The sequence below is a fragment of the Hermetia illucens genome, chromosome 2, assembly GCF_905115235.1.
Source record: "Hermetia illucens chromosome 2, iHerIll2.2.curated.20191125, whole genome shotgun sequence".
In the NCBI taxonomy this organism is placed as follows: Eukaryota; Metazoa; Arthropoda; class Insecta; order Diptera; family Stratiomyidae; genus Hermetia; species Hermetia illucens.
In genome coordinates, this window is record NC_051850.1 from 100,791,396 (window position 1) to 100,813,492 (window position 22,097).

General features: G+C 40.8%; 1 protein-coding gene across 4 annotated transcripts in view; it reads right to left on the bottom strand.

Moving 5' to 3' along the window:
* The window catches only part of LOC119649946, a 542,569-nt gene that overhangs the window by 99,334 nt on the left and 421,138 nt on the right, over positions 1-22,097 (bottom strand). For 2 of the 4 annotated variants that reach the window (XM_038052365.1, XM_038052364.1), the window contains exons 3-5: positions 11,230-11,496; positions 10,540-10,833; positions 10,318-10,454 (exon numbers count right to left, since the gene is read on the bottom strand). In XM_038052365.1, coding sequence (XP_037908293.1) covers positions 10,318-10,454; positions 10,540-10,833; positions 11,230-11,269 — 471 coding nt within the window. In that variant the 5' untranslated portion in view covers positions 11,270-11,496. The remainder of the gene's footprint in view (positions 1-10,317; positions 10,455-10,539; positions 10,834-11,229; positions 11,497-22,097) is intronic. The other 2 variants (XM_038052366.1, XM_038052367.1) reach the window with 1 other exon arrangement.

Below are 22,097 nucleotides of genomic sequence, written 5' to 3' on the forward strand. Positions count from 1 at the left end.
CTTATCCGGCCTTAATAACCTTAGAGCTCTCCCATCATTACAATAACAATATTGTTAATTCAACACTTCTTGTTACATAAGTGGGCGCCATTTCTTTGAATGATATTACACCTCTTACATAATTTCACAATTTCCAAGCATCTGGTGCAGCACATCTTTTCAATAGATGGTTCCGTTTGAATGGCCTCTGGTCTCTAGATGATAATAAAAATCAAAGGACCTAAGCGAAAGCGAAGGACAAGCAAGGAAAAACTACCAGTTCCAATTATGGCCAACTTTACGTGAGGCTTTGATAGCTCTCTCCTCTCGTGCCTTCCTTCTTTTCTCCGCAAGGAGGCTGGAACAACTAACAAGGCATATAATTCGTACCCTTAGAGACTATCCAATATTCTTCCATCCTCGTAGCTGTGTAGATTCAGGAAAGAATTTACGGTGAGGAATTTTCGGACGGAAGAATGAAAGTGGATTCCTTTCCTTTCACTCGAGTGCCGGCTTTCAAATCCGAGAGTGTGAGCAAGTGTTGTCGATACTGATTGGATTGAGTGTGAGGATTTGCTGAAGGCTTACTGAAAATATATTAGGTATTATTCTGCTGAAGCTAGTTGGTTTTTGTATAACGTGCGAGGCGAAGGAAATAAAATCAACATCGTCTGTAATAATGATATTTGAGTGCATTTCGGAATTCGGGGCCTAAAATCTGATTGAACAATCTGGTGTCATGGGAATCCATAGGCTCAAGCTTTTCTGAATCGTTTTTCTTAATGTAACATATGTATAATCATCAATTGGAGCGGTATTGATTCATTATTGCTTGTGTAGCAATGAATTACAGGAAACTGAATGGGGATCCAAGATGACAAGCAGAAATGATTATGAGAATAAAAAGGAAGTAAATGGATTGCGTTATTTTTCATTATCCAAATTCATTTAGATGCGCCTTTTCTAATTTTCTAATTCTTGCCTCAAGCGGTCCACTGCGGCTCCTTTAAATGTTTTTTTCAACTGAAAAATGCGTTATCCCTTTTTCATTCTGGTTTCTTAGTTAGTTTCCCCTTTCATTGCCGCACTTTCATATCATTTCAATTTGACGGGAACGGGATTATAATTGTTAGAATTCAAGTTCTTTAATGAGGATGTCAAATTTCTCAAGCGATAACAGTAATTTCCTGGCTTGAAGTCAACATAACAACATGCGTAAATGCCGCTTTCTTGCTTGTTTATCGGAGATTCCTTAGTCATGCCTATTGTCATGGAATGATTGATGGTCATCTTTGACAAGTGATGCATAAGGGTTCGAGGGCGGTGAAGTAGAAATTAATTGTTTGACGAATTCTAGATTTAGGTTACCGAAGGTGTCGAAAACAAAGAGAAAAAGTAAGCATAATATAGAAAAGTTCGCAAATTTGTTAGGAATTATGCAGATATATAGAGCAAAATCGCGATGAAATTTGAAAAGGGACGGAAAGTTAATAGAATAGAAATAAGTAAAATAAAAGTTTCGGTCGCACGTGGAGTTGAACATCTTGGTATCCGGATGCCCCGATCGAGGGAGGGTATATTCACCAGCCTCTGATATAAATGCACGGCCCTAAGTCCGATGCAAGTATAAGAATTTTGTGGTCTTAAAGATTACTTATCGAGGAAGCTATCACGATATCTGGGATTTGGATATGGAATTCATCACCGTAAAATAAGAAGAAAATGGGATTTAAGGTATAATAACACGGATCATTGGACTTAGTGACTAATCAGGCTCCAGTAACGGACAGCACAGCATCAAAACCGTTTATCGTGACGCGTTTCGACTTCACGGCACCACGATGACCAGGAGCATGGCTCAGCCTGCCATAGCTGTTTAGCCACAATCTGTGACGACCTCGTCAGCAAATTCGCAGAGGGAGCGGGTAAAGTGAACTGAGGAAATAGGAAATGAGGCTCTTTATTGTGCGTTTCATCTACGGAATTACAACGGCGGAAGCAGGTGAGTCCTTGAGGGTTTTACGTGAACACCTGTCTGGAGAGCCCCGCTGAGACAAGCAACAACAGTACCAGTCTATACTAAGTGCATGGCTTAGCATTCATACTGGTGGATGCAAGACCTACCTAAATCTCTACCGAACTAAGGAGTACGGCACCCGTGTTGAAACGCAATACTACGCCCAGGCCCGAAGGTCTCTTCTCGCTTGAGAATAACCAACAACCCCCATGAAACTCCTACTAGGGGGCGAACCGCAAATAACCGGGCTATACTCACTTACAACCGGAGTTCACCCGAAGTATGAGAGTCGGGGGGCTATCTCGGTTCCCATGGTACTCCTGGTGAGGTTTCGTGACCAATTTGCCATTCCAGATGAGTCCCCGTGCAGACTCGGGTCTGATCGCTTTGATTAGGCCTTTGGAGCATTCGCTTACTGCATCACGGCCGGCAAGCCAAAGTGAGTAAAGCGTCACCCGGTGCCACCACTATGGAGGTTCTTCTCGGCCACTTGGTTTTGGTTTGGCTGACAGGGTTGCCGCCCCGTCTTCCTCACCGCCATCTCTGAGCGCCGGCGGAAGCAGATAAAATATCATAGCGCCGCTTGTTGCATCATAGATTCGTCGGACACTTGCCACAAGGTGCACACGTAAGTGTGTAGCGGGTTTCAGGCCAGTAATGCTTTATCACCCGAGCAATACAATCCCGTCATGTTGAACGTGATGATATCGCCGAAGCCGGTCGGCAAGAGTTAGACCAGGCGTTTCCAGGATACAGATCAACTTCCAGAATTCTATTTCAAATCAATGTTGAAATTATATCTTGATTGTGTGCTATGTTGCTATTGCATTTACAATCACTTGTGGTACAGTTGGTGCTGTCAGGTTTCGCCTTAAGAAGATCTGTTTCCCTTTAAATGTTGGGGCGACTGATTGAAGCAATCAATGGCAGATATAAATTTAGTACTGGCACTCTCGGCAGAGAGATACAAAATAAAGTGCAGAAGGTTGATTCAAACTATGCTATATCTAGTGAAGAAACCATAGTAGAAATTTTGGACACATTCAAACACAAATTTTCTGCCGTTTGTAGTCAGTTGCGACGGTATGACGAACTACTCCAGGAGGAACTAGTGAAGCTTTTTCATATCACACAAAAACCCCAATGAGAATGTACAGACAATGCAATATTGGGGTGGACTTTGTGGTTCGCCTCGTTTGCTAAGTCGATTGCCACCGAAGTTACCAGCTATCTTACCATTCCATGGATGAATTTTGCGGTAGTTACCAAAGATGAAGTTCGACAAGCTTGGCGTGAATGGGGGGCAGAATTTCTGGTACAAATACACAGTGAGTTTACAAAGTTCCGTGATAATACTTAAAAAAATTAGTAAACAATGGGAAAAAATAATTTATTAATTTGAAAAATTAATTTTGAAATTTCTTTAAAGTTTGAACAGTTACATCTTCGAAGTGATGATCACCCTTGCAATGGAAAAAATATAAAATTTATAAGATTTTTTTTTGCTTTCTGAAAATTGTAACAAACCTGGGATTTAATTTTGACTTTGTTGGGAAGGTCAAGCTTTTTGGAAAAACGCTATAACTCTGTAGCAGTAAAAGATAGTGTGCCTATTCCATGAACCAATTTTTCATAAATAAGTGGTACTATCCACCATTAAAATTTCTATCATCGTGAACGGGGCACCGTGTATAATTGATAGAAGAATCTTCTCCCGTTTTGCAGGACCTTCTTGCTGAATATAGCAAACAGTTTAGAGCTGATCAAAGAGAATAACTGATGTGCCGTGGACCCAAAAAATAGTTAGGAACATTTTCCACTGACTAGGAATTAATTAGAGTACAACGGACGAAATTTGGGAGATATGGTTTTTCAAGTTATAGGATGCTGGTGAGATGTCACTCTGGCTCATTTTTCAGATTTTCATTCAAAGAGTGACCTTTAACTTTACATATTTGAAGTGAAAATTTAATGTATTTCTATGCATTCGGTATTCTACCGACCACAGCTATAAGTACATTCCTTCTCCTTTTTTTCCTTTGGCACAAACATGGATGATTCTGATTCAAAGTTGTTCAAAGTGTTTGTTCCTGTTTTCGTATACAAGGTATTCTTCTGAATTCTTGAAACTAGTTTTTCGAGATTCCCCCTTAAATTAAGTAACATTATCGAAGGATGGAATTTTCTGATGAACATTTGAAAAGAAAAGAATTTCTTAGATCTCACAATTACTAACATACGATCAACTAAACGAATCGTCTGGGAGACGGATTTTTTATTAGACTTATTCAACTCTAACATTTAATGTCGTTGTTAAAAAAGATTGCGCCAATTAGAATTTCTCGGGAAAAATACCGGGGGTGACATCTCAGTCGATGTGGAATTGCAGGGCCAGGTCCTGCTGAAAAATGAGCAAGGGTTCTTAACTCAAGGGCAGCCTCAAAGCATAATCAAATCAGTTCGAGACGCACAAACCAGTGCCTCGATGCTGATTCAGGACTTAACCGCTTATGCACCATACACACGTTGAGAAGAGAGGCCTTTATACATGCAACGGCGAGCCTATCGTCAATTTCGACATTAGATTGGTCAAAACATGATTTATTAAACGATTGTCTAATCTTCCTACAAGACACAAGCCGATTATAGTTTCGTAAGATGCAGCCCCCATTTTACCCTTTCTGACACCAAAGTTGCTCCTCATCATCCTTCTGTTCTGTTCTGCTAAGCTACCTTTAAAAAGTGTCCAATATTGAGCAGATAGGTGTTTTAGATGGTAGTCTGCCCGAGACAGGGGTACAGCACTGTGTGCGTAAATTCATTTCTCCTCTCTACTCCAAAAAAGCCACCGTTCAAACGACGTGGGAAACCCACTGATAGTTGGCTTTAGAATGACGATGTTCAAACGAAGGTCCGTGATAATAAGCGCCTATAACTTAAGTTTTGCATCAGAAAAATTCTAACCAATTAGAAAATTTATAAAAATGTCAACCAAAGTAAAGAAAGCGATCGGCGCTATCTGACCGGCCCACAACAAGGACCTGATAAACTGAATACTCAGGACGGCGAGAGAAATCATCATCATCAACGGCGCAACAATCAGTATCCGGTCTAGGCCTGCGTTAATAAGGAACTCCAGACACCCCAGTTTTGCGCTGGGGCCCACCAATTCGATATCTCTTAAAGCTGTCTGGCGTCCTGACCTACCCTATTGTTCCATCTTAGGCAGGATCTGCTTCGTCTTCTTTTTCTACCATAGATATTATCCTTATAGACTTTCCGGTCCAGAATTTGCAGTTTTTTTTACTAAGAACCCAAGTCTCCGAGGAATACATAAGGACTGGCAAGATCATAGTCTCGTACAGTAAGAATTTTGACCCTATGGTGAGGCCTTTCGAGTGAAACAGTTTTCGTAAGCTGAAATAGGCTCTGTTGGCGGTCAACAACCGTGCACGGATTTCATCGTCATAGCTGTTATCGGTTTTGATTTTCGACCCTAGATAGGATAAATTTTCGACGGTTTCAAAGTTGTAGTCTCCTATCTTCATTGTTTGACCAGTACGATTCGTTCTTTTGGTTTTGGCGGTGATGTTGCCACCATATACTTTGTCTTGCCTTCATTAATGTGCAGTACAAGATCTCGCGCCGCCTGCTCGATCTGGATGCAAGCAGACTGTGCATCTCGGGTTGTTCTTCCGATGATGTCGATATCGTCAGCGTAGGCCAGTAGTTGGGTGAACTTGAAGAGGATGGTTGTGGCGCGGCAGGATTCGCGGCATTCGAAATTTATTTCGAATGTCGCGAATACCAGCGGACAGATGACGTCACCGGCGCTCCACTCAGTTCAGACCTCGCTACAAGAGTGAAGAACAGAGTAGGTGACGAGAAATGTCAGATGAAAAAAACAATAACAATAAGTAAAAAAAGACAGTTGGCAGTCATTGTGAAAAGAACGAGTTTTGTACAGAAAGAAAATAGTTACGGACGGAAATCAGTATAATTTCTAATATCCCGGATTTATAATAGGAGTACTTTTTTGAAATTGTGTTTTGAACTTTGTTAAATACGAGAACTTTGTAAAATACAAAAAACATGCCAGAAAACTATGGTTTTATTAATTTTACCTGGAATTCCGGACGAATTGTCTAGATATTATTAAGTTTTCATTAAAGTGAAGGGATAAACATCGGTTCAACTTGGAAATACAAGCTCCTAAATGGTGCCTCTCGCATTTACATCGGCATCGCAAATCAATTTCTCCAGGGCCAGGTTGAAGAGGACGCATGATAGGGCAGCCCCTTGTCGTATACCGTTGTTGATGTTGAATGGTCTCGAGAGTGATTCTGCTGCTTTTATCTGGCCTCGTACATTGGTCAGGGTCAACCTAGTCAGTCTTATCAATTTCATTGGGATACCGAATTCTCTCATAGCCGCGTACAGTTTTACCCTGGCTATGCTATCATAGGCGGTTTTAAAGTCGATGAATAGATGGTGCAACTGATGTCCATATTCCAACAGTTTTTTCATCGCTTGCCGCACAAAGAAAAACTGATCTGTTGCTGATTTCCCTGGAGTGAAGCTTTTTTGATATGGGCCAATGATGTTCTAGGCGTATGGGGCAATTCGCAATTCGGCCTAACAAGATAAAGGAGAATATCGTATAGATGGTACTCAGCAACGTGATACCTCTATAATTGCTGCACTGCGTGTTATCCCCCCTTTCATGTATGAGACAGATAATGCCTCGTTGCCAGCCTTCAGGCATTGATTCGTTACTTTGAGCATCAGTTGATGAACCACTTGGTGCAATTGGTCGCCTCCATATTTAACCAATTCGGTTGTAACTCCATCGGCTACTGGCGACTTGTGATTCTTAAGCCGATGAATTGTACGGTGTGTGTCCGGATAGCTGAGTGGTTAGAGCGCAAGGCTGTCGTACGGAAGGTCGCGGTTCAAATCTTACTGGTGGCAGTGGAATTTCTATCGTGATTTGACGTCGGATACCAGTCGACTCAGCTGTGAATGAGTACCTTAGTCAAATCAGGGTAATAATCTCGGGCGAACGCAATGCTGACCACATTGCCTCCTACAGTGTTCTGTAGTGTACCGTTACGGTCTTGAATGAAGTGCTCTAACACACTTTAAGGCCCTGATCCAACACGGATTGTTGCGCCAACGATTATTATTAATATTATTAATTGTACGGAGTGTTTCCTCTATGTTTGGTGGTGGCAGCATTTGTCCGTCGTCTTCAGTTGGCGGGATCTCCAACTCGCAGATATTTTGGTTGTTGAGCAGTTCATCAAAATACTCAACCCATCGCTCCAGTGTGCCCATTCTGTCGGAAATCGGATTTCCTTCTGTGTCTCGGCAGGATGAGCATCGAGGTGTATAAGGCTTCATCTTGCTGACTTGTTGGCAAAACTTCTGCGCGTGCCTGCGTTCTTTGAGAATGCAATATTACTCGGTATGCGGCATTCTTCCGTTCCGTTGCTAGCTTACATTCATCGTCAAACCAAGGATTCCGACTTTTCTTGCGGCTGAGGCCAAGTATCTTTGTGGCCTTATCAATAATAACGTTCTTGAGGTGGTTGTGAAAATCATTTGTTGATGCTTCATCTCCAGGATCTCTGTTGACTGCGGTTATTGCGGCATCGATTTCCCTTTTATGGGTGTCGCGGAGGGCTGAGTTGTGAATGGCTTTGGTATCCACTCTCACCTGATTGTCAGAGGGGATTATAGGTGGTGTCGTAATTCGAGCTCGGAACACTATGCCAACGAGATAGTGGTCCGAGTCTATATTGGTCCCCCAATATGTTCTGACATTCATCAAGGCCGCCACCTCTATCAGCACGTGGTTAGTTTGGTTGAAAGTGGTCCCGTCTGGAGAGGCCCACGTACGTTTGTGGACCGCTTTCCGCGCAAACCAGGTACTTCCAACAACCATTTCGTGCGATACTACTAACTGAATAATCCACAGTCCGTTATCATTGGTACCCCTATGTAGGCTATGGGAGTCGACGCATCGCCTGAGTACGGGCTCCGTCCGTACTTGACTGTTGAAATCTCCAAGTATGATTTTGATATCATACTTGGAACAGGTTTCGAGGGTCCGCTCAACTGCATCGTAGAAGGTATCTTTCTCCGACTCTGCAGTCTCCTTTGTAGGGGCGTGAACGTTTATGAGACTTATATTTCTAAACTTGCCCCGCAAACGCAGAGTGCATAGTGTTTTACTTATACATATTTTCAAAGCCAATAACAGCAGGTTTCATTTTTTAGCTTACAACGCTGTTACATTGGAAATATGTCAATTAAATTGGTTCAAGAAGTAATAGAGCAGACGAGGCATCCATCACTCTGGCCCAGTGAGGTCATCAATTGCATTATTGCTCGAAATGTGACAGGTGTGTCAAAACTATTCCGTGCCTCTTTCGGTATTCTTCAAGGAAGTGCACTTTCGCCACTCCTCTAGTCCTAATGAAAGAATCCATATTTTTGTCAGCGAAGCATCCGCCGAGAGCTGAGCGATTCAAATATTTTGAATTAATGTCTCCTTTTTGGGTCGAAGTACGAATGAATGCTGAAAATCGTAAACCTACCTCAGTCTCTTTTGGGATATTACACTTTATGGTCTGGAGACTTACTCGTTGTCTCACGACAATGGAGAAGGAGACGTTGCTTTTGCTGAGTGGTGAACCACAATGTAATTATGTTAGAAATGAGGAAATCAACGGCCGATATGGGGGAGAGGCCGGGAGCTAAGATTAACAATGAAAAGCGGCCTAAAGGCCGATCGAAATATGGGCTTGAGAGTCTTTTTACTCCCGCCGAGCAGAACAAACGGTACTGAACGAAACAAAGGTTAAAGAGGAAGAAAAAGACTTGACTTATTTGCAAATTAAAACAGATCAAGTTCTGCCCCATTGGCATCTACACTGCATTCCAATGTCTAGATATCCAATCTTTGTTTTAGAGGTGAAATACTAAGTAACATTGGAATTTGAGAAAGTGTCCGTTTCGGAATTGATTGCGAAAGTTTTCTGATTTTCGTGGACCATATAATTTCTAAATACGTTTGTGAGAGGACATATCCCTGAAATAACTGTGGGGCAATCAAAGGCGGTCAATGACCAGATATTGTGCCTCGGAGGTGGTAATCTTCACCAGTGAACCAGCTATAGATAGCGGATCAAGGTTAATGATATTGCCAGAGAATCTGACAATGAAATGGTTTCAAATTCCTCATTCTCCTAAAGGATAAGGGTGGCAATTCATGTAAACGGATGGGATACTCTGAAGCTTTGCAGGCGAAAATTATTGTAAAGGTATTTGATAGTCAGTTTTAGTGTCTCTTAAGGCAAAGGGCATAAAGACTTTGGAAGTTAGTTAGTTTAGTTTAGTGGGGGGAGCCGCAGCTCCAAGCAGTCAGACCTTTGCTAGGCGCATTGTATTATCCTCGGAGATCGACTTTTAATCGGCTTCTCACCGACGGCGTTCGCAGGCTTTCACGAATCTGAGATCATTCTCCAGAGATAAAGATTCGCAGATTCTTCGTTGAGAAAAACCTTACCAAGGATCTTTGTCTGAGCTCTGAGGAGGCCGGGCAGCTGCATACGAAGAGAATTGGCTGCATATGGTCGAGACCACCACTATGTTTTTTTCACTGTGGATTCAGAACTTTGGTGAACCAGTCTGTCAGCTTCCTTATTACCAGCGATGTGTGAGTGCCCCGGCACCCATATCAGAAATGTTTTGTTCAGTCGTCCAAGTTTCAGCGGTACTTGATATAACTCTATAACTATATAACTAGCTTCATATGTCGTCGCTGTTTAGTGCTGATAATGCTGTCCGATTGTCGGAACAGATTCGAATGATGCGACACCTGGACAATGGTCTATACCGCCGCCTGGAATATGGTAAGTATTGAAACGTGTAGAAGCCCATTGGTTTCGTACAACTAAATATTGCTCGGAAAACCAGCTTAACCAAATTAGAAGGAAAATTTACAGACTGCTGACGAGAGTGCAATGTGTGTTTATATATTTCAGATAGCGAACTTACTACTAAGCATCTTAGTTTCAAAAGATATTTTGGGTGTTATGATTCTTTAAAACTATCAGGAAAGTAGCGGTTTTGCCGAATAAAGCTAGATTTTATTTCTAAGATATGGTGAACTCAGCCAGATTTTTCATTAAATAAATATTAAATATTCTCTTGTGCTTCGATACTACGTAGTGAAGTGAAAATTTACACTTGTGGGTAACACTAATTCTACGAGAGAATCCTCCAATGTTAAACGGGGTAGAACTAAGACTCACCTGAACAATGTCTCCATGGACTCCTCCAGCTGCTGTAAACGTTAGCAGACAAATGTAAGGAATTTTATCTTCTTTGGGTCGATGTAGTTCCAGAGAGTACGTGAACCCCTGATCCCCATAGTACGTCCTATTGCATCCTGTGAAAGAAATTCGTTATAATGATTGATGCGCTTCCACCCGTGACATTAAGGTAGTTATGGAAGAATGTAAACGTTTGCTCACGTGTGCAGAATCGGGGCTCGTCACTTCCATCGCCGCAATCGTTGACATTGTTGCAATATTTGTTTAATGGCACACATTTGCCATTTGTGCATGTATGTTCGGACATTTTGCACTGAGTTACAGGTGGCATATGGTCTGGTTTGGGCGATGTAGCGGCTAACGTTGTCGCTGGTGATACGGTTAGTGTTAATGTCATTGCAATTAAAATGGCAGCGATTGTCGTTGAACAGAATGATTTGGCAGCGGTAAACATTTTTAAAATTTTGTGTGTTCGCCATGGCGACATTATTGGCCCTGAAATAGAGAGAGGTGCAAATTTATATAATGTTAAAAGAGTAGGATTTGTAAAGGTTTCGAAAAATCAATGAATCATCTATCAAGTAAGTGTTTATTCAGAATAAAGCCATCTTAACGCTATAAACATATGAAAGGACATCTAAGTGCAAACCTATTTTTTCTTTTTTTCAAAACAACTTAATTACTCCCCTTTCATTATACTTAATATAAAATTCGCATCGACCTTTAAGGGGAGTGGATAGCAAAGTTATCCATATGGTAAACCACCTCCATATGGGAAATCACCTCACAGGTCATAACAATTAACTTCAATAATTTTTTTTAAAATACTTCTAGTTGTTGGATTTTATTTTCAACTAAAATTGATTTGTTTTTTCAATTTTTGCTACTTACTCCTTTTAAAACTTTTATTTAGTTTGGAAATATTCATCATATTCCTGTGAAATAATGGTCGTCGGCACTTTTGTTGTTTTCTTCTCAATCCCAATGATTGGAGCGAGAGAATTTGAATTTGTTCTACTGAAAATATGATATGCTTTCACTCGTTGATCATTTTGCTGGTCTGTGATAATTCGATTTGGTTGACGTTGGATACGATGGTTTCCAAACACAAGTTCAAGAATTTTTCGAACAAAAATGACAGAAGTTCAAAACATGTTTCTATTTTTAAAACGAGAAAACCACTAACATCAGTTCCTCCAAACACACTAAATCGGAAAAAGCTATTAAGGGAATGTAAACTTTCTTCCGTATCTAGCTGGTAATATCCAGCTTGTAATGAGTTACAGGACATATCTATAACGGATGATATGTACATTTATAAGCGTCGCAGAATGCTCTGTGAGTTGTATTTCTAGGACTTAAATGGCGCCCAATGTGGGCTAGAAATACAAAAATAAAATTCATCAGAAGCACCTATTTCTTAATTTTACAATTACTAACTCGAGCAGCAGACTTGCAGAGAAAAAGAGGGTTACGTATGTAATCTCTCAAAGCGCAAAACGCAGTGTACTACAGAAAGCTAAATAGGCGTCAACAGATTTCAGCACTAAAATTTTGAAATGGAAGCATAACAGGAATAAAAACGTGCTCTAAAATTAAATGTCACAATTTGGACCATGCAAAATTTGTAAGAAGGATTTTTATCCTTATAACTGCAAAAAAGTTAGTTAGTGGAAATGGGCTAGCAAACTGGAGCTGCAAATAGAAGCTTTAACGGATGAAAGTGAAGAGGAGTTTGTACCCAAATCCAAATATAAAATGTACGAAATGTGAGTCTATTAAAATCTAGCGAGCAAAGTATCTTCTGACTATGTTATGTTACTCTTACTGGCACTTGTCGGTTAATTCAGCCCTGACTGCTATTAAATTTTAAGACGAATGTATACACATATGTGTATATCAATAATTAAGGTTTTGTGTAAACACAAAACCTTATTAAAATCGGTTTACTGTCTGTCTGTCTGTCTGTCTGTCTGTCTGTCTGTCCGTCACACGCATTTTTCTCGGAGACGGTTGCAGCGATTGACACCAAATTTGGTGGAAAGCTGGGAACTGTGAACGCTCACGCATACAGTGAGTTACATCCTTTAATGATGAATTTAAGGAGGGGTCCCCATACATGCAAAAGGGGGTGTAAATTTTTTTTTCATCAAATATAGTCATGTGGGGTGTCAAATTAAAGGTCTCGGTTAGTACTTTTCGAAGACGGTCTTAGTTTTGACATTTGTTGAAAAGGTGGGGAGGGCGGAGGGTTGAAGGTGACCATTCCTTTACGGGGGCCATTCTCAGAAACTACCAAACCGAAAAATCTGAAAAAAATCAAGAGGCTGCCACTATATGGTGTCTGGGCTTCGAAATACCTTCCACACTGATATCTGCACAAATAAAGTTAATAATAGTATATTACTATAATTTTTAGTAATTCGCTGCAAGACCCCCTTAAGTTCATGCTAGGACTACGAAATTTCGCAACAATATAGGATATAACATAGAGCATGATCTTGCTAAGTTTGGTGGAAATCGCACTATTACTAACAAAGTTATAATACGTCAAAGTTGTCGCTTCTTTGCAAATTCGAGACTATGAATGTCAATATCATCCGAAAGTGGATATTCTCACATAATATATGCATATATTACGTGCTACGTACTAAGAAATACACAAAACCTTTCGTACCTGAAGCGTCCAGCATCCGGTTTCCCGACTTGTTTTTCCTGGCCACGGTTTATTTAGTGTAGTAGTGATGTTTAAGGTCTTGTGTCTGTTTGTCTGCCTACCCGACTACCTGTTTGTCCATCATAGGCATTTTTATTGCAACCATTCCATCCCTTCAATTGAAATTTGAGCTATACACGCAAAGGTGGCATACATATATAGTGTTAAGTGAAAAGCTTTATATGTTATTTTATGAAGTAGGTACTAGTTTTGACATTTATCTAGTCGTAAAGTGAGTTTCATAATATGGTTTTCGAGAATGCTCATATTTGTCTTCGGACTGAGACTAACTGCACCATGTATGATTTTTTATATCCGGTGCATTACAAATGATTCCTTAATGAATGATAGGCAAACTGCATTTCCCCAATCTTATGAGCAATGTGATGATGAAGTACTAAGATCGAACTATCTTTTGGGAAATGGTTGGATTTGCCTTTGAGAAGACATACTCAGTCCTAATTAGCAAAAGAGAACAAGTTCGGAAACCGGAAGCTAGATGCTTTCAGTATGAAAGGTTTTGTGTATTTCTTATATAAAAACCCCTGAGTAGACATTTGCCCCATTGGTACCTAGCGCGTAATATATATGCATATATAATGTCAGAGTATTCACTTTCGCGTGCTACTGCCATGAATTTGCACTGAACCGATAAATTTGACCTATCATAACTTTGTTAGTAATGCTGCGATTTCCGCCAAATTTCGTGGGATCATGCTTTATATTATAGCCTAAATGACCATTTTCCAGAGCAAGAGCAGAGAAGCCACAGAAAATCCCTCTTTGTGGTATACATGCTTTAAGTCATTTTAAAATCTACATCTATGACGGTCCATTCAAAAATTCATTGTCATGATCGTTGTCGGTTGTTCATCGGGAACTCATAAATTGTATGAAGCCAATGGGATTCTTGTGAAAGTGTTTTCGGATTTACGTCTGGAGCAGCAGAATTTGTTTCTGATAAAGCGTGTGGTATATTGGTGCGATCGAAATGAACAATGCGTTTTCAATTTGATTGGGTTAGCATGTGATTTGTAGGGCATTACCTAGTGGAGTAAAATAACATTGAATTGTAGAGTTAAAGTTAAAGTTAAAATCAGTGTTGAACAGAAATATTGGTAGCGAGTTTGAAGCGGTGTCTTTAATGAATCAATGGAAAGTGAAGGTGTCCAGTTTTGTGTGATTGAATATCGGTTTCGAAATCTCTTGGATTGTGTTCGTTTGCTAGTAAGGTAGAAATTGTCGATAACTGTTGGTATTAAATATTAAAATGGAAAATTGGGTTCGTGATTTTTCTAATAAATTGATTGATTTACCGAGAGCGACGTTAAAAATTAATTTGGTTGGTAAGGCAAGCGATCGGGTGGCATACTTTTGTTGATTGTTTAGCGTTACTGCATTATTTCAGTTTATATTTGTATTAACATTATTTGTATTTTTATCACAATCGCCTTAAAAAAAGTTATTAACAAAAGTAACTAAAAATTTTCTAACTTGTAACGAATTAAATGAATCAGTCCTTCTTAGTGACGTTACGTGTGTATCGCGCCGCGGTTTGGAACAGAAGAGACCGACTTATTTCCATGCGGTCCTTACTGTCCCAACCAACGGCATTTTTCCGCCGCTAATTCTCCACTCCCCGGGTGCGTTCCGAAAATGAGCGAGTGCATCAATACGCTTTAGGCTTTTCGACTTCCCTAATTTTGTCATCGGTGGAACACTATTCAAGCACCGGGCATGCTTATAAAGTCAGATCGACTAAGTCGCGATAATCAGTATGTAGATCTATGAGTTGTCTTCTGATTGTGCGTAATGAAATAGGTGCGGACATCGACCTTGAAACGGGCTATCATCTGATGGTCGATTCTTTTCAGTTGCGTATTGTTAGTGCCTCTGCTCTCAGTGAAACAGAGCATCGCGGGTCCTCATCGCTATCGGGCTGATGTCCAGCAGAGGAAAACTTTCTTCGAGTTGTCGGATCCGTTCCAGAAAAACGTTGTAAGGTCTGGCTAGCTGCGGAAACGTTGAGGCGGGCCGATGAATATAAGAAGCCAAGAGCTCTATTGATGAATGCGAACCTGCGTGAGTGTGACACGTTGGAGATTCTTCTATTTTCTCGTACTTTTTTTTCCATTTTCTTATAGCCTAAACAACACTGTGACCCAAACGGTTTGTGTAATTTGTTTACTGTTTTTTTTATCTGGATTCCTGGTGACAGGAAGGTAGTCGGGCAGTTTAAACTAGAAACTTAACTGCTGTGCAGGTCGAAAACTTTCTAAATTATAAGAGTGAATTTTCTTTTTTCATCGGTTAGGTCTTTCGTACAAGTAGGTTGTTTTACGGCTCCATGTTATTGCTGTTGAACTATTATACAAGCTGCACGCTTTACATGCAATGCATAGTTTGTTTGTTTGTGTGCATGCGAAGCTACCGAAACCATTGGTAGTCAATTTTTTGTCTCCATACACTACTTGCTCAAGTTCCTTCGAACAATTTGGATGAAGTTTTCAGTAGAATATAATTTTTTTTATTATATTCCATATTATAGCGCGCCAGACTTAATAATAATAATCGTTGGCGCAACAATCCATATTGGATCAGGGCCTTGAAGTGTGGTAGAGCATTTTATTCAAGACCGTTACGGTACACTACAGGACACTGTAGGAGGCAATGTGGTCAGCATTGCCCGAGATTATTACCCTGATTTGACTTAGGTAATCATTCACAGCTGAGTCGATTGGTATCCGACGTCAAATCACGATACAAATTCCACCGTCACTAGTGAGATTTGAACCGCAACCTTCCGTACGACAGCCTTGTGTTCTAACCCCTCAGCTATCTAGACTTAAAGACCTGTGAATAGTACTTAATCAAAGCTTAGCTTAGCTAAACAACTTTTTCAGATAGAGTAATTTCCTTTCATAGCATTCATGCATTTGGGGTTATCAGTTTCTAGGATAGATCCATCAAATTTCCTTGGTTCGGAGCTCAAATTAACATCGATCAAATACCACTCCTTGAAACTTTTGATTCTCAAGAATACATTTCAGGGATGCACCTAATTTTCTCCATTCACACGTTGGAAGACATGATCAAAAGAATTGCTGCTGATGTATTCAGTAAGGCCAGTTCAAATAGCTTTGAATGCATACACCTGCAAATTATTTTACCTGATTATGCTAAAGACCTCAACCAGGTTGGAAGCAGGAGAATAATGCGGGAAAAAGAAGCAAAATATTAGTGTGTGTTATCAACTGTGGCTGGGCTGAAAAACTGTTGCATTCCCAACGGGTATGTGTATGTATTATATTTCAGATTTTTCAGACGTGAACACGTTGATAATCACAGCTACAAGTTCGTTGTTGTTCAGAATTAGATTCACCATTTTGAATCCACTTTCGAAGGTATGTTGGGGGTGTAAATTTTTTTTTCATCAAATATAGTCATGTGGGGTATTAAGTTAAAGGTCTCGGTTAGTATTTTTCGAGGCCGGTCTTAGTTTTGACTTTTGTTGAAAAGATGGGCAGTGCAGGGGGTTGAAAGTGGTCATTTTTTTAACGAACCCATTCTCAGAAACTACTCAACCGAAAAATCTGAAAAAATCAGGGGGCTGCCACTGTATGGTGCCTAGGCTCTGAAATACCCTGCATACCGATATCTATTCAAATAAAGTTAATAATAGTACATTACTATAATTTTTAGTAATTAACAGGAAAACCCCCCTTAGGTTCACCCTAGAATCACAAAATTTTGCAGCAATACTACAGTATAGAGCATGATCCTGCCAAATTTGGTGAAAATCGCACTATTACTAACAAAGTTATACTAGGTCAAAACTGTCGCTCCTCTGCAAATTCAAGACTATGAATATCAATATCACTTCAAAGTGGCTATTTTCACGTAATATATGCATATTTTACGTGCTACATGCTAATGGGACAAATGCACACTCAAATATCTTCACAAAAGAAATACACACAACCTTTCATACCTGAAGCGTCTAGCTTCCGGTTTTCCGATCTGTTGATTAATTTGATTCGGTTTTTAATTCGGCAGTAAACTGCATAAAACTGGGCAGAATGTAGAAAACCGTTTCATCGTTAATTCTAATCAATGAACTGCACTACCATAATCGTATCATCTTCAACTTTGGTGGCTTTCTAGTTGTGTGTTGCTCCCGATAGTGTAGATTAGAATTCCTAGTCTAACATGCCAGACTTCTCCTATCTGCATCCTCTTTCGGTTGTATGGAACAATTCAAGCTTGAAGTCACTACATGTCGATATGCAATCATCTTAATACTGAGGTCAAATTCTCCTTTCTGTGCTAATGTCACTATCACTCAGAATCCCTGTCTATTGTTCGACATAGTTTCGAATTAAGTCGGAACCAAATCCTTTTCGTATGAAAAGGAAGATAAATGCTCTCAGGAATATCTTGTCAGGATGCTTCATTGAAATTCTGGTGGAGACTTTCAAAAGATTTGGGTTACAGGCAATAATATAGATCGTAAGGATTACATCGGACCAGTGATAAAGGCTAACATAGGCAATAATTTAACTCTTCTGTACTAAAATAATGAGAGGGGGATGGAGGTCCTAGGGGGATGTATTAGTTGTCATCCTGTTCCCTGGGTGAGTCAAATTTTTATCTAAAAATATTTACGGAATAGGAAAAAAACCACAATCTTTTTCCGGAAGATATTAATCACTTCCACAATAGTTTTGAAATATGACTTTTAAAACTGACTTTCTATACATGTACATACGCTAGCGGCCACAAAAGGCGCATAATGGAAAATTTTCAGGAATTTCAGGTGTTGGATAATTTTGAGAATAAAATAAATTTAAGCTGCAGTTATAGGATGCCTACTTGCTTAGTCTTTTTTTGCATAATTCATTTGTTAATAGGAGTCTTAGTTAGCTTAGAAAAAAAATGTTGAGTAGTGAATACTAGATAATTCTGCCTTGCAACAAGTGAGTTACTCGGATATTGAACGCAACATGTCTTAACATACTCTCACTTGACCGCCGGGAGATCATGGGTTCAAAACTAAATCAGGGTGGTCATGAACAACTTCGCCAAGAGAAGGTTGATTGAAAAAGGCTTCGTCTGGAAATGTACAAATTTTTGTGCGTTTTGAATGGTGATGAATACGTGAGTGTGGACTTCAAGGACGGAGATTTGTTAAAAAATGACAATTTTCATGTCGGCTCCCCTAAAATGGGGACGTGAGTATGTCGAATAGAGTGAGGAGCATTGGTATCGAGTTTTCCTTTCCGTTGATTCGGAGAACGTATGGTAACTTCATGCCAATAATTAAAACTCCTCAACAAACTAGAGTAATGGTGTGGGGTTGTTTTAGCAGGCGTGGTGTGAGGAGATTTGTCTTTATAGACTCTAGCATAACACACAGTATGTATAAACCGATTCTAGAAGAAAACGCTTTCCCTTCAATTGTTGATATGTTTACCGAAAATTATGAGCTCATTTTCCAGCCCAGACAAGATCCCAACAAATACTGCTGCAGTCGTAAGTAAAATTGCCAATTTTTACCACAAATTAGTAGATTTAAGAAAATCAGTTATCCTTATTCAGTACATAAGAAATATAGTAGAAAATCAAGAATATTCAGGACTTTTAAAACGCGATACTTCACACATGAAACAAAATGCCAGAGGAGTTCCAGAAAACACTAATTAGCTCCAGCTAAAAGCTCACACACAAGGGATATTATTTACAAAAAGGTACGGATTATATGTGAAGAAAATTATTTATTGACTTTTACAAAATTTATTAAGTTATAAATTCAATAAATAAGTAATATTGGAGAACATAAATTCGCTCCACTGACTTTCTCTGACTCTGTTTTTACACTGACATAGAAAAACAATCGCATTTGCGTGCGTCCGGTACGCAAATTGCTTGCTCCGCCACAACACTGTAATTCCAGCTGAAATCAGCGAGGAACTAAATGTCAGGCTCCCTTAACTCAGCTGCTGCAAGTCAAAATAGACGAGTTGCACGCCTCTCCTCCGTATTGCGCTTTCTTCCTGGAAGAATGGGTTTAGCCGAGCGACGTAGAAGCTATAATGGTGTGGGTTTCGATCGAAGACTTCGAAGGGGGCAACGTAAGATGGCCGCAGTGACTTCCAGCAGGTATCCGTCCTAATTAGGACATGCGTGCAGCATTCGAGATCTCTGGGCACGTCAGCCACGGTTTTCCTATGGTTCACGAGTGGTGGCGGATTCAGCTTCAGTATTGTGTAGACGCAAGGTAGGTAGGTAGGTATCAGTAGCCGCTCCGAGGAGCCCAATTAGCGCTTGGGTGCGCCGTTTTGATGCCACAAACTCCTAAGACCGTGACTGTTGTTATGGGAGCAGGGAAGCAGAGTCCAGCCGGCTCGGATCTTCAGAGCCAGCCCGTAGCATTGAGCGTAAACGCAACAAACCGGTAGTATTGAGTCCCGACCTAATGTTGAGTACAGGGTCAGGTTCTCTTCGTATACCAGTTTCGCGGGCTTGCAGTAAAATCTTTTCGGCTGTCCGAAGGCCAAGTAGAACGAGTCGAAGGACTTGCGACCAAGAAGGGTCGTTTTGGGATATTATAGCGGCCTACAGTGCCCTGTGTTATCTCTCAAGCGTCCTATTGGAATGCGAGTGGTACACGGTCGTCCGGTGGCGTTTGAAGCCGAGGTGTTTACTCAACTCTGAGAAAAGGAAGGACTCAAACTGCATTCCCTGGTCGGTGATTATGATTGCCGTCACACCAAAGCGTGGAATATATTCCTGACAGATAGCTTCAGCGCAAGATTGCAGAAGTGTCGCCCCAGGTCACGTGAACCTATCGATGATTGTAAGGCAATACCTGAAACCATGCGAATCTCACAAAGGGCCAATGAAATCGAGATGGGTTGTGTGGAAACGCTTGGTGGATCAAGGGAGCACGCCTACCTCTTCCCTCACATATATTATAGTCTTGTACTTTTGGCATGCGATACACTGTCTGGCCCAAGAATTAATGTTCTAGCTCATGGATGGGCAGAAATACTTTCGGGTGACTAACCGATTGTCCGGATACCTGGGTGCGTTAGATCGTGAGTACTTAACGTTAAGTACTAGGCCTTAAGGAGACGTTGAAAAATGCACTCGAGGTGCTTTGATCTAGAGGAAAACGCGATCAGAACATCATCCAAATATACGAAAAAAGTTTCGCGTACACAGAGTGGATGAATCCCTGAAAGGTTTGCACCACGTTTCACAATTCAAAAGTCATCCTAGTTAACTCGTAGAGTGCGAGAGTTGTGCATATTGCTGTTTTCGGAATGTCTTCGGGAGCGATAGGGATTTGATAGTATGCCTTCACTAAGTCCAAGGTCGAGAAAATATGGCAGTTTGTAACAGAGTGCACAAAATCGTGGATGAGTGAAATGGAGTATCAGTCTGGAAGAGTCTGAGAGTTTAGATGTCTGTAGTCGTCACGAGATCTTCATTCCCAGTTAGGTTCAGGGACTATGTGAAGTAGCGAAGACCAACAACTGTCTGAAGGTGTGAAAACACCCTGCTTAAGAAGTTCTTCATTTTTTTTCCTGGGATCTGTCAGTTTTAACGGGCTCAGAGAGACTACGCTCGGTAGTGCTGTTGCGGTATTTTTAAAGAAGTGCACGAATATGTCGGTCGGCAATGTCTTCAAAAACGATAGAAAGAGTGCTTGGTGGGCAGGATGAGATTTTTCCAGATAGTCTAAGGGAAGTTGTCGGGCTAATGAGGGGATTGTTATGTAAATCCACTAGCGATCCATAGTAGCACAGGAAATCCGCGCCTAAGATGGGAATGCTAATGTCTGCGATAATGAAGCATCAAGAAAACGCTCGACCAAGTCGTGTGAGTTTCAAAGATTTCGGTGTTGAATTATGATGCCGGGATATGGGAAGAACACCCGTCGAATCAAGGGGTAATAAATTATGAGGTGACGTGGTGCTGCATTTCGGGTAGCAGTCGCCAGAACTCCCGGCATATCTAGTTTTTTTGACGAAATTGCCGGGCTGGCTGGTACATTTCGGAGTCTTCTCACCGGGTACTTGCTAAGATTCTGACGATCTATTACCCAATCGCCCATTTCTGGAAGCGGCTCTAGACCTTGATCTAGTTGTACATCATGAAACCAAAGCAAAGACGGCCCCTGCGAATTCAGAAATGGTAACTGTTAATGCAGCTATCAATTGCAGCTGGGCCACTTGGTTTTAAGTGACGCGGCACACCTCACCAACCATTTGTCCGCGGTGGAGGCTAACGTGTCGAGAGACGCCGAATCCCCACTTGCCAGGATGACCTGTGTACATTCCAGTAGCTTCTGCAGCCACAAATACTGTAGCAGCTCGGTGCTGACTTTGTCACCATCCAGCTGGTTCATTTTATCCAGCAGTTAGTTTAGCGCACAGTCGCCTAGCGTTAGTTCTGTCAGTAAGTAGTCCAGTTTATCCGTCTCACTTAGGGGCAGGCGTTTTATCAGTTGCTCTTTTAGTCTTTTGTAGGAGCAATTCTCGAGAATGCGGAGACTACTTATTTGTTTCCTCATTTAGCCTGACCAGGGTGTGATTGAAGCGAATGGTGTGCATTGTGAAGCAAAGTGAGCCTCGAGTTGGAAGAACCACGCTGCCAGACTGCTACACCAAAACAACTAACTGATTTTTGGCCAGATAGAGTCATGTCGGGTATCAAATGAAAGGTTCCGATTAGCCCTTTCGGAAGCCGATCTTAGTTTTGACATTTGTTGGAAAAGTGGAAAGTCCGGGGGTCGAAATGGGGTGATAAAACATACATAATGCACAAAATCTTTCGCACCTGAAGTGTCTAGCTTTCTGTTTCCCGACTTGTTTTATATTTGTGTTTGTTTTTTCTTAAGGCAACACATTTAAATTCTATTTGAAAAACAACAAAAAAGATGCTACCAGGTTATTTCCCTTAACGTTACATACAGAAATTGTACTCTAGGTTGCGAACTTGCGAAGAATGCTTGATAACTTGTTTGATTAAACCCTTC